Consider the following 12,291-nt stretch of genomic DNA (forward strand, 5'->3'; position numbering starts at 1 on the left):
AATGATCTTTAAAAAAGCATCATATGACCCCTTTAATAATAGATTCGATTTGTTTCTCGGCAAACCCTACTGTATGCCTTCAATGAGTTGCATGGGATAATTTCATCTTTGTAAAAATATTGAAAAAGTTTACAATTTATTAAATGGACAAGTGCAAGCATTTTTTAAATCTTTTTTTGTGATCCAAAAAAAAAAAAGATTTAGATTTAATTTAGAACAGCATCAGGTTGACTAATTACTGGTTATGAAGGGATAAATAAACTATGAGAGCGAGTGAGCAAAATAAGGGTTAGGCATAAAAGAGCACATAGTTATTGTGTTGGGGCCCCATGCCTGGAATTAGCTTAGGGCCACCAAATCACTAAGTCCGCCCCTGGGTACTGGTATTTATTTAAAGGAACTAAATAAATATAGGATTTTAATTGATTTAGGGGAATAAATTAAAAGAAGAAAAAACAACAGTAAAAGAACAAGAATGAGATTTTTTGCAATGTAATCAATCTGAACTGCAAATAAAATTTGTATTTTAAAATATGCACCATGCACCTAATATGTTGAAAACACAAAACAGAAAAATGCTATTGTCGTCACATTCAGTTAACTTAGACCATGGCTACAATTACATGAATCACAAATGACAGGCCTACATTCAATTCAATTCACTGGATATTGTTGGTCGTTTATGTAATTGTAAAACAATTGTAAAATAGCTATTACATGTTTAGCGTCTTCGTACCTTCACTGAAGCGCCGCGGTTAAATTCGTGCTCGGTTTCTGTGAACAGTAAGGCCTGCCTTCTATGATTTGATTGGTGATCTTAATCATTTTGACATTGATGAGCGCTGTTAGACGGCTGGAGCTGAGGCAGACCAGAAAATGTCTTGAAATGCAAGAGTTTTTACTTTTATCCTATGAAAATTCTGAAAGAAAATGCTTCATGAGCCGACTGTTGCTTTGTAGTAACGAACGCAACTTTCATTGCACAAGCTCTTATTCGGTGTTGTTGTTTCTAACATTGTGGTCATTTAAGCAGGCAGTTTGTTTCTTACATTCAGTTTAACAGCATTAACAGCAAGTCAAAATGGGTAAGCTTTCAACTAAACTGTATACTTGCATTTTAAAGGCTTATACTTTGTTCTTGCCCCATCCATGCAGTAAATGCACGTTATTGAATGAGCAAAGTTTTCTAGAAAAATAATTCAACTGCTCAGGTAATTTCAGTGGTAGGCTAAGGCACATATTCATGTAGATACCTATTAAACTCACGTAATTCGCACACTGATATCGCGCAAATATTTCTGGCCGTTTTCGCTCGTTGTCAGCCTCTGCTTTTCCTCAACAGACTGAAGCCTCCGCGTGAATGTAGCGCGCCTTTGCTTTCAGCTAATAAAAGAAAAATGATGCAATTTCTGGTGTTATTTTATGATTGTTGGGGCAGTCTTCAGCTCTTAAGCATCTCAAAATACAGTCCGCTTTAGATTGCTTTTAATCACTGCATAAAAAGATGAACACAATCTTTACCTATAGTTCTGATGCTCAGCCCACCGCCGCCTGGAGCCGGCCCCGGGTTAATGACTGTCAGCTGTGGAACAAGCAATATTCAATTTAAAGTTAATTCAAGTTCAAATGAATGAGATTGAAAGAATTTGGATTTATTGATGATAAATATATAAACCTGCTTACTATGTATTTTAAACACATTCAGCTTATTAGCACTATGACAGAAACCTTGCCTGCTTCATTCATGTATGAATGATACAATTCAACAAATATGCATCACAATAAGTTAAATGGCTGGAAATTTTATTTTCAATTCAAATACATCAATCTTGATTTTTTTTTTAGTGTATCAAAATATATATCAGTTATTTTATGTGTAGATGTGTAGTAATAGACCTGTGTTTTTCACAGCAAAAGTCAGTTGCAGTAACAGAGGATTCTGTCAAACAAGAGCAAGTGCCAGCTAAACCCAAATGGACAAGGCATCCTGGGTATGGCCTTTAATATCAATATGCATTATTCGTTTTATTTTATGTTGTTTAAAAAAACAAAAAAAACTTTTTTTCTTATGTTGTTTTGTGCAGCATGGGGAGCCCCTTCATGATGGCAGAACTCACAAACAAACTCAAGAAGCCGGTCCAGGAATAATATTTCATGATTTTCAGATGCATTCTTCACCTTTTTTTGTCTTAATCAAGCACTATGCAGCCTGGTAAATAAGTTATTCTACTGCAGCACAGCATTTCATTTTACATCCACTGTTTTGTTTGCTTAGGAAAAAGTGAGAATCTAAGCTGCGAACAGACATTTCTCATGCATTTCTCTTAACAGTTTAACTGAGCTTATCAACATTTACACAGTGTCTGTATTTACTTATATTTGAAGAAAAAAATTTTGAGGAAAATTATTACAAACTAAATATTAATAAACATTTTTGCACTTTTTTGCAGCACTTAAACTTTCTGTGACTGTAGTTCAAACTGTCATAGCCAATATTTATCAGTAGGGAGCAGCAGAGAGTCACTGCTGTTGTTTTGTCTCTAAAGGGCAGAGGAGAGTCGCTGACTGTCATATGTATCATATTTAATACTATTTTATTGCTATTTGTTGTTGTTATATTGTACATTTCTTTTTCTTGTCATCACTTGCTGTGTGTATAATTATTTAGCAATATTGTATGTAAACAATCATGGCAATAAATATTTGGAATTGAATATATCACTAGAGGGCTTAACAGAGTAGCCTGTTGTCATATGTTTATACGCCGTTAGAGGGCAGCAGTAGTCCGCTCGCTGTTATATATCACTCCGCCGCTGGAGGGCAGCAGTAGTCCGCTCGCTGTTATATATCACTCCGCCGCTGGAGGGCAGAAGGCGCTCGCTGTTATATATCACTCCGCAGCAGGCGCTCGGTGGCTGTAATGCGCCGCTGCGCCGCTAGGGGCGGTGGAGGGTCTGTCTTTCCGAGAGCGAGGCGCTTGACGCCGGTAGAGGCTGTGGGAGAACAGAGCGACGAAGCGGGTGGAAGCCCTAAAAACGAACTGACGTTATACTCTTTAGATTGCTCTGTTTCCTACACGGCTGTCTGGAGTAATTAAAGGTACGTTTCGCTCGTGTATTTCTTGAGCTGTGCTGTGTTTTTGAGCAGTTGAGCTCGTTCTTTAAGGCCTTTAGCTGCTAAGGCTAACGCTAGCGCTGCTAAATTCCGGATCGACTCGCCTGAGGCTGGAAATACATCAGGACTCTTGACATCGCGGCGATTAATAAGTCTGTTTGTTAGTGTTGTTTGTCTGGAGTTTGTTTAATTAATCAGTGAGTTCTCAGGAAACTTGTGTCAGGCTAAGTTCACCGTCAACTTAAGCGAAACGAGCCAAGTAGTTTTTACATTTAATGTAAGTTAGACCCTTGTAAAATTATCAATTTGACAACGTTTTGGATCAGGGAGACCTTTAAAAGGATGATTTTTTAGCTGTTATTGCATTAAGAGCTCGGCTAATGTCGACACAAGATTGAACTGTCATCAGAACTTGATTTAAATATGTCCGGGGTTCATTTTAAGCTTTTGAACTTTTATTAAATTCGTCGTTTGACTGTGAAATCAGGAGTTATTGAACTTCACGAAGTGCTACACAGTCAGCAGGTGTCTTTAAAGGCCAGTACCTCATCCACTGGTTTTTGGGCTCTCCTGTTTAATTTGCGTACACAGCATGACGTTGTTAATCATAAATCATAAAATATTCATATTTAACTGGTTTCAGAAAGCCTTTGTCTTGAAAGTAAAAACGATTAACCTCATTAAAATGACTGTCTAAAATATGTACACAAACTGCCTGCTTCATGACGTCATGATGTGACGTCATATGCGTTGACTAACGGTTTACTCGGTGTAAATTCTGCGTCACTACCGTCGCCACATATCAGACAGGTTTTAGACACTCCCCCATCTATCATTGGTCGAGCAAACACGTTAGTCCCGCCCTCAGCGCACGCGATTGGTTGAAGCAATAGAACACAACAGCCGGTTTATAACATTGATCTTTATAAATCATATTTATATAAATTTATAAGCCAAGTTTCTATTGTGATCAGTGGTTTTTGAAAGTAAGAATCCTATTTATTTTTATCCACAAGTGTGTTGATTTTTTAACAATAATTTCTAAACCTTTAAAAACCAACCTGCTTTGAGCTACAAGGTTAAAGCCCCGTTCACACCAAGAACGATAACTATAAAGATAACTATAAAGATAACGGTTGAGAAAGATTTTTAGAACTATATCTTTATCGTTATCGTGCTTGGTGTGAACGGGCCTTAATACACTGATGGCATATGATTTTGTTGAAGCGGTCAGTCCGTATTATTTCAGCTGAATTTAATAATCGTGTTTAACAGCAGAATTGTGGGTAAAAACTACATTACCCATGATTCTGCAAAGGATTCTCCGTCAATCAGTGAATCGATAAAGCAATTAATGCCAAAATAAGTCTTTAGCGCCCACTCACTATCAAGAAGAGCTCTCAAACTACTTAAATTCATATATATTTTTTTTATTTATGCAATAAACGTGTAATACATTGTTTCTATATATACAACATCTGTAAGTCAATTTTATATTTACTTATTTATATTCCATCGTTTGTCTCATTAAAGCAGTTGTCTTGTAACTTTGTCTTTTTGTCTGATTTTGAAATACTTTATTGCTTCAAATCAAATAAAAGAAGTTCATGCTGTTGTGATCCACATTGAAGCTGGATGGATTTTTTTCAAATCCCTGGCCTATGGGAATAAAATAAAAGTGGGCAGCAACTGTTAAGGCACTTTATGACGCTGTTTTTGGGCTGGTTTTTTTCATCTTTGCATATTAAACTGGAATAAGAGAAGTAGATAGTATAGTAAATGTTGACTATTTGATAATGTGTCTTCCTTCTTCTTTGGCTCACACAGGTTTCCTCCCCTCCGCGTCTCGTGATCTGTGTGTGTGTGTGTGTGTGTGTGTGTGTGGACAGCAGCGATCCGTCATGGGGGACATGAGTGATCTGGACAGACAGATCGATCAGCTCAGGAGGTGTGAGCTCATCAAGGAGAACGAGGTCAAAGCCCTGTGTGCCAAAGCCAGGTGATCACAGAAGACCAGTCCGCAGCTCGGAAAGGCATTTCTGTGTTGATCATGTGCTCATACGACTGTGTGTGTCTTCCAGAGAGATTCTTGTAGAAGAGAGTAACGTACAGAGGGTGGACTCTCCGGTCACAGTGAGTATTCAGAAACCGAGCGCAAGACAGATAAGAGATGTTGAAGGATGTTGGAAACCAAACCGTTTTGGTGACCATTGACTTCCAAAACAAAACCATTTTTGAGATATTTTCTCAAATATCATCTTCAAGATTATAATAAACTATTTGTATTTTCTATTATTATTTGATTATGTGTATGGGTCGTTAATAGCCGTGTCTTCTTCAGGTGTGTGGTGACATCCATGGGCAGTTTTATGACTTGAAGGAGTTGTTTCGGGTGAGTCTGAGGTCTTTCACATGAAAAGCAGGGCTGGACAGTAAGGACTGCTGCGCCGTCACGAAGGATTATCGTTTGCACATGTTTTTAAGCCTTGATTAATTAAACATTAAAGCGATCTGAAAGTGTTCAAGTAAGACGCAAAACTCAGAGGCTGCTGATATGTTTTAAGCAGCATAATTACACTGAGCTAAAGTCAGACCATTCTGTTGCTTCTTGCTCCAAATGTAGAAATTCTACAATCCAATTTAAATCAAACATTGCATCATTTCATTTGTATCTTTGTTCTATATATTCAATTGTGCTATTGCTTGAAATTTGTTCTTATTTACTGACTGTTCACTTGTCTTTAATAATGTTTGAACTTTATATTTATTAGTCTAGTAGCTAGAAAATTTTGGTGTCACATTAGCTTATTAGAATACAAGATAAAATGGTTCAAAAACAATGATAACAAGCTATTTTATTTTTTAGTGGCAGTATCAGTGAACATGTTGGCAGGGCAAGTGAAAATCTGAACCAGTCGCCTGACCGGGCCAGTAGAGAAAAATCCTTAGCGCTGAGCCCTGAAAACTAAATGCAGAATGATAAAGTAATGTATAGAAAATAATAATAATAAGAGTTTTCTTATCCAGTGGGCATTACTTTACACGTCAAGTCAAATGTATTGATATTGCTTATTTCACAATACGCATTGCCTCAAAGCAGCTTTACCGAAAATCATGTTTATAATCTTTATAAAGTAAAAATATCTTTGTGCTTTATAGTCATATTTAGCTAATTAGAGCTGGTGGAAAAAGTTGTGTATACATACTTATCAAACTTTATTTAGAGAGCCGTGCAATAATATAGTTGACATTTTGTGGTAATATGCATCACTTATGTGTGTGGATAAAGTTGGATTCACTATAGATCCAACTTTTAAAAGTTTTTCCTTGAAAAATATTTGAATTTTTATCAGATATTAATTTGAAATATTGTGTATAATTGTTTTTCATTTTTATTTTGTTTGTAAAAAAAATAATTGTTAAATTTCGTTCAATTCACTTAAGTATTGTTATTAATTTGATAAATATTATTTTTATTTTTATCGAGTTTGCCATGAATATGGCCTTTAATGCTGGTATGACATAAAATAAATATATTCACATGCTAGAGTTATTGGACAGTAATCTAACTGGAATATACTGGTTAATAAATCAGTATTTGATCTGTTCTCCTTCAGGTGGGAGGCGATGTTCCAGAAACAAACTACCTCTTCATGGGAGATTTTGTGGACCGAGGCTTTTACAGCGTCGAGACCTTTCTGTTACTTCTTGCCCTGAAGGTGCTGTCATTATGTTGTTCAGGACATTTGGAACGAGATGTTATTGTTGTTATCGTAATAACTGTACATACACTACCAGTCAAAAGGTTGGAATAATTTTTTTTGTGTAATGTTTTTGGAAAAATTATCTTACAAAGTATTCTCTCCAATACTGTAAAATAGTTTTACAATTTATAAGAACTGTTTTACATCTGAATATCTGTTAAAGTGTAATGTATTTCTGTGATGTGCAGCTGTATTTTCAGCATCATTACTCCAGTCTTCAGTGTCACATGATCTTCAGAAATCATTCTCATATGCTGATTTGCTGCTTGTTTATAATTAATAATGGCTGTTGTTATTATCCATGTTTAAACAGTTTTTTTTTTTGTGTAATGTTTTTGGAAAAATTCTCTTACAAAGTATTCTCTCCAATACTGTAAAATAGTTTTACAATTTATAAGAACTGTTTTACATCTGAATATCTGTTAAACTGTAATGTATTTCTGTGATGTGCAGCTGTATTTTCAGCATCATTACTCCAGTCTTCAGTGTCACATGATCTTCAGAAATCATTCTCATATGCTGATTTGCTGCTTGTTTATAATTAATAATGGCTGTTGTTATTATCCATGTTTAAACAGTTTTTACTGCTTAATATTTTTGTGGAAGCTGATCATTTTTTTTCAAGAGTCTGATGAATTTGAATTTGTAACTATATGAACGTCTTTACTGTCACTTGATTTCAGCATCATTTGTTTTTCAGAATTGATGATGAGAAATGTTTCTCGAGCAGCAAATCAGCATATTAGAATGATTTCTGAAGATCATGTGACACTGAAGACTGGAGTAATGATGCTGAAAATACAGCTGCGCATCACAGAAATAAATTACACTTTAACAGATATTCACACAGAAGTCTTTCTAATAAAGCGTGATCTTAATCCTGGCAGGTGCGTTATCCAGACAGAATCACGCTGATCCGGGGAAATCACGAGTCCAGGCAGATCACGCAGGTGTATGGCTTCTACGACGAGTGTTTGAGGAAGTACGGCTCGGTCACGGTGTGGCGGTACTGCACAGAGATCTTCGACTATCTGTCCCTCTCCGCCATCATCGACGGCAAAGTGAGGCTCTCCGTCTGATTGCTAACGAGGTTGGCTTGCTGCGTGAGAACCGGCTGACGAGGATGTGTTTGTTGTGACCCGCAGATCTTCTGTGTTCACGGCGGCCTGTCGCCCTCCATCCAGACTCTGGACCAGATCCGCACCATCGACAGGAAGCAGGAAGTGCCTCACGACGGGCCCATGTGTGACCTCCTGTGGTCGGATCCTGAAGGTAGTTCTGCTTTCTGGATGTTCTCCATCATCTTTAAAGTGAAGTGACGTGACATGTGGCCAAGTATGGTTACCCATACTAGGAATTAGTGCTCTGCATTTAACACATCCTTAGTGCGCACACACACAGCAGTGAACACACACACACACCGTGAACACACACCCGGCCCTGCCGGTACGAGACTCGAACCCGCAACCTTTGGGTTACGAGTCCGACTCTCTAACCATTAGGCCACGACTTCCCCAAAATGATAGGGCTGTCAGAAGTTGCATCTGAACTAGGGATGGCAACGATTAATCGACGGATCGATTAATAAGAGATGCAATCGATTAAAGCTAATCAATTAAAGGGATAGTTCACCCAAAAATGAAAATTCTGTCATTAATTACTCACCCTCATGTCGTTCAAAACCCGTAAGACCTTCGTTCATCTTCAGACACAAATGAAATCTGAGAGCTCTCTGACCCTCCATAGACCGCAATGCAATTACCACAATCAAGGTCCAGAAACGTAGCAAGGAGATCGTTAAAATAATCCATGGGACATCAGTGGTTCAACCGTAATTTTATGAAGCTACGAGAATACTTTCTGTACGCAGAGAAAACAAAAATAACGACTTTATTCAACAATTTGTCTCCTCCGCGTCACTGTAGTGCCATTTTGGAGAGTATCACATACATAAACAACGTATGCTGTTCTGTGTCAGCCGCACCACACGGATACATTGTTTTCGTTCAAATCAAAGCGTAAATAAACGTAGAAAGCGTATGTGTGGTGCGGCTGACACAGAACAGCATGAATGCAAAAGCATGGTCACGATGTAACATTTGCCCGCTAACCCATTATTTCTCTTATAAACAAAGCTTTGTACCTCACTTGTGTCATACTCACATAAACATGTGTTTTTCTTTAGCTCCGCCGGTGGAAGCGGTTCTCTGACAGCAGCTCAGAAACACGCGCCGCAGTTAAAGGGTTGGTTCACCCAAAAATGAAAATTAGCCCACAAATTACTCCCCCTCAAGGCATCCTAGGTGTGTATGACTTTCTTCTTTCAGACGAATCCAGTCGGAGTTATATTAAAAATGGTCTTTGATCTTTCAAGCTGTTTCATGGCACTCAGCGGGTGTTGCATGCTTCAGTCCAAAAGAAGTTAAATAAAAAGCGCATCCATCCATGGACTAATTTTCATTTTCGGGTGAACTAACCCTTTAAGTTTGGGATCATTAGGGCCCGAGCACCGATGGTGTGAGGACCCTATTGGAATAAATGCCAATGATGTAAATTGCAAACATTGCGATTGTTTTTTAAAATACAACAGCATTCAGCGGTCTCCATGATGGGATATGAAACAGTCAACTAAACCCCTTTAATTCGGGGGAGGAAGCTGGTGTTTTGAGTGACACTGCAGTAGACGCATTTTGCAGCATTAAGGTTAACGATTAATGGAATAATTGATCGTTAATTTAAACGACGATCGATCATGTAAAGGATTGAGCCTTGCCATCTCTAATGCGAGCGTGTGTCTCTGCTGCAGACACCACTGGATGGGGCGTGAGCCCGCGGGGAGCCGGATATCTGTTCGGAAGCGACGTCGTGGCCCAGTTCAACGCCGCTAACGACATCGACATGATCTGCAGAGCGCATCAGCTCGTTATGGAGGGGTACAAGTGGCACTTCAACGAGACGGTTCTCACTGTGTGGTCTGCTCCCAACTACTGCTACAGGTGTCCCCACAATCCCCTGCAGCATGACCCAAATACATATCATAGTAAATCTTACTGGAATCAGTCTCATTTTAGTATCCTCGCTTTATTATTATAGTTTTCATTCTTTCTTTTTTTTTTAATTCGTTGTTGTTTTCATGTTTTCAGTCTTTATTTTTATTTTAAAGTTTTAGTGGGTTTTTTTCACATTATTTGTTAATGTCTAATTTTTTATTCAGAAATGTTAGTTATTTTAGTTCATCGAGTAGGGATGCACTAAAATGAAAATTGAGCCGAAGGCTGAATACGAACACTGTTTTGTGTGTTTTTTTCCACATGTATTTTGCCAATTTCTTTCCACCATTGCATAAATGAAATAGCCAAAATGTGCTTTTTACCGTTTTGTCTTGCTTTTCAAAGAAAAAAATCAATTACAAAACAACAATTTAAAAATATTTACTTCACACTAAACATTTGTTAACATTTCTAGCAGATATTATATCAACAAAGCACAATTTAACTTAAAATTAATAAGCGAGACCCTGTTCTTGAATCAGGCATGTGGTTTTTTTACTGTACAAATAAAAGCAGATCAGAAGAGACTTATTTTAAAACATTAGAAAATATTACAGATCCCAATTTGAACACTATGTGTGAATGTTATAATAAATGTTGTACTTATTATAATCTTCAATTTACAGAACAACAGTAAAATCACAATACTAACATTTATGAATGTTGGAGTTCTAGCTTTATAAAGAGTGCGCCTCACTCTGCGCTGGTTTCTGTTCGATCGCATCACGTCATTGTTTACTTATTCAGCCGATTTTTTTTGCTGTTTTCGGCCGAATAATTTCGCTTGCCGAACATTCAGTGCATCCCTAACTTCAAGTGAACTAAATAGAAATAAGAAGTGTTGGCTTGGAAACTAGCTGGAATTAATTCTTTGAAAAAAAAAAAGTTTAAAGAAGTAAATAAAAAATTTTTTCCAGTTAACAATTATTTTGGTGAATTGAAATGAATTGAAAGCCATTATAGTCATTGTATTTTTCTGTATACAACTAAAGTATTTAAAGTGAGGAAGATAATTTATGGGTTTAGGTTTAATCAACTATAATAACCCTGATTAGAGTTGTGGTTTTTTGTTACTCAGGGCTGCAGACTGAGACTAATATAGTAACAATAGATAACCAACAATAAACAACAATCATTTCAATCTAGTCTGGAAACGTTGTGTTTTTGTCGATTACGTCTTTATAGTGAATGTGAGAGTTTCCTGCTCCGCCGAGTCTGATTCAGACCAGCTCAGTGAATCATTCACAACTGACTCACTGAAGCACAGCTCATTTTATGGTTGTGTCTAATTCAAACCGTTGCTTGTAATTGAAGATTTGTTCTACTAAACGCACTTATGGTCCACTTTTCTTTGTCTCAGGTGTGGTAATGTGGCGGCGATCTTGGAGCTAGACGAACACCTGCAGAAAGAGTTCATCATATTCGAAGCTGCTCCACAAGAAACGAGAGGCATTCCCTCCAAAAAGCCAGTCGCTGACTACTTCCTGTGAGCGAGTCCAGATCCAGCGCTCTCAACAGGAAGTGCTGCCGTGTGTGCTTGTATTTCTGTTTCTGTTTCCCTCTCCCTGACCAACTGTCTTAATTGTGCTTTTTTTTACTTTCTCTGTAATATTCCTTTTTTATTTCTATTTTCCATCGACTTTCACATTCTCTCTGCCATCCAGACACACAGTGGCATGGTATGCTCCTCCACGGCTGTGCCATCTCTGGCTCTCAGACTCACGGTACGCTGTAGATGTAGACGTTTATAATGTAAGTGAACAGCAGCAGGGCTTTCAGGGTATATTTCTGCTGTTCCTCAGAAAGATGCATTTTAAGCGGCAGGTTGTTGGACCTTTTATTTTATTTGTCTTGCTTTGCATTCTCTTCTCATGTAAATGGTAAATGCGTGAGAGAATGGATGTGCTTGGATTATAGTTTAGGGTCATCTGTTTTCTCCGGAGTCATGGTTGGAGAGTTGTGTGCAGGAACACGGACACGAGGACACTGGAGAACACACACAACCTGCTTTCCCTCGCGACTGTTCTCTCTACAGGACTTATTCTTGATTTTTATTTTTTATTTGTGAAAATAAAATGTACTTTTGTATGAATTTAAGATGTGAGTTTCTGGTTTTCTTCATGCGTTTAACAGATATTGTGTGCCTGCTCAAATCAGTGTTAAATCCACTGAAATAGTTTTCTAACTGAATACTGGAGTAATGTGATGTGTGTAAAAATAAACATTTAAGAACATTGAGACACAACTTCAGCAAGTAACCCATTTTCAATCACCTTTCATAATATCATACATTATTTTACAACTTAAAGTACATCTTAAAGATGCATTTCCATATAGATGGGAATTCAGTTTATAGATTTACC

The 12,291-nt window shown here is 37.5% G+C and overlaps 1 protein-coding gene across 1 annotated transcript; it reads left to right on the forward strand.

Moving 5' to 3' along the window:
- The first annotated feature begins 2,935 nt into the window (after positions 1-2,935).
- Positions 2,936-12,025, forward strand: LOC107738542 (serine/threonine-protein phosphatase 4 catalytic subunit B). The gene is made up of 9 exons (XM_016550299.1): positions 2,936-3,099; positions 4,942-5,113; positions 5,196-5,247; positions 5,456-5,506; positions 6,732-6,833; positions 7,766-7,939; positions 8,024-8,150; positions 9,685-9,874; positions 11,289-12,025. Exons 2-9 carry the CDS (start codon positions 5,016-5,018, stop codon positions 11,416-11,418), a joined length of 924 nt encoding a protein of 307 aa, XP_016405785.1. The 5' UTR covers positions 2,936-3,099; positions 4,942-5,015; the 3' UTR covers positions 11,419-12,025.
- Positions 12,026-12,291: the final 266 nt, after the last annotated feature.

This window comes from Sinocyclocheilus rhinocerous, unplaced genomic scaffold (assembly GCF_001515625.1).
Source record: "Sinocyclocheilus rhinocerous isolate Xijiao unplaced genomic scaffold, SAMN03320098_v1.1 scaffold1637, whole genome shotgun sequence".
NCBI classification, from domain to species: domain Eukaryota; kingdom Metazoa; phylum Chordata; class Actinopteri; order Cypriniformes; family Cyprinidae; genus Sinocyclocheilus; species Sinocyclocheilus rhinocerous.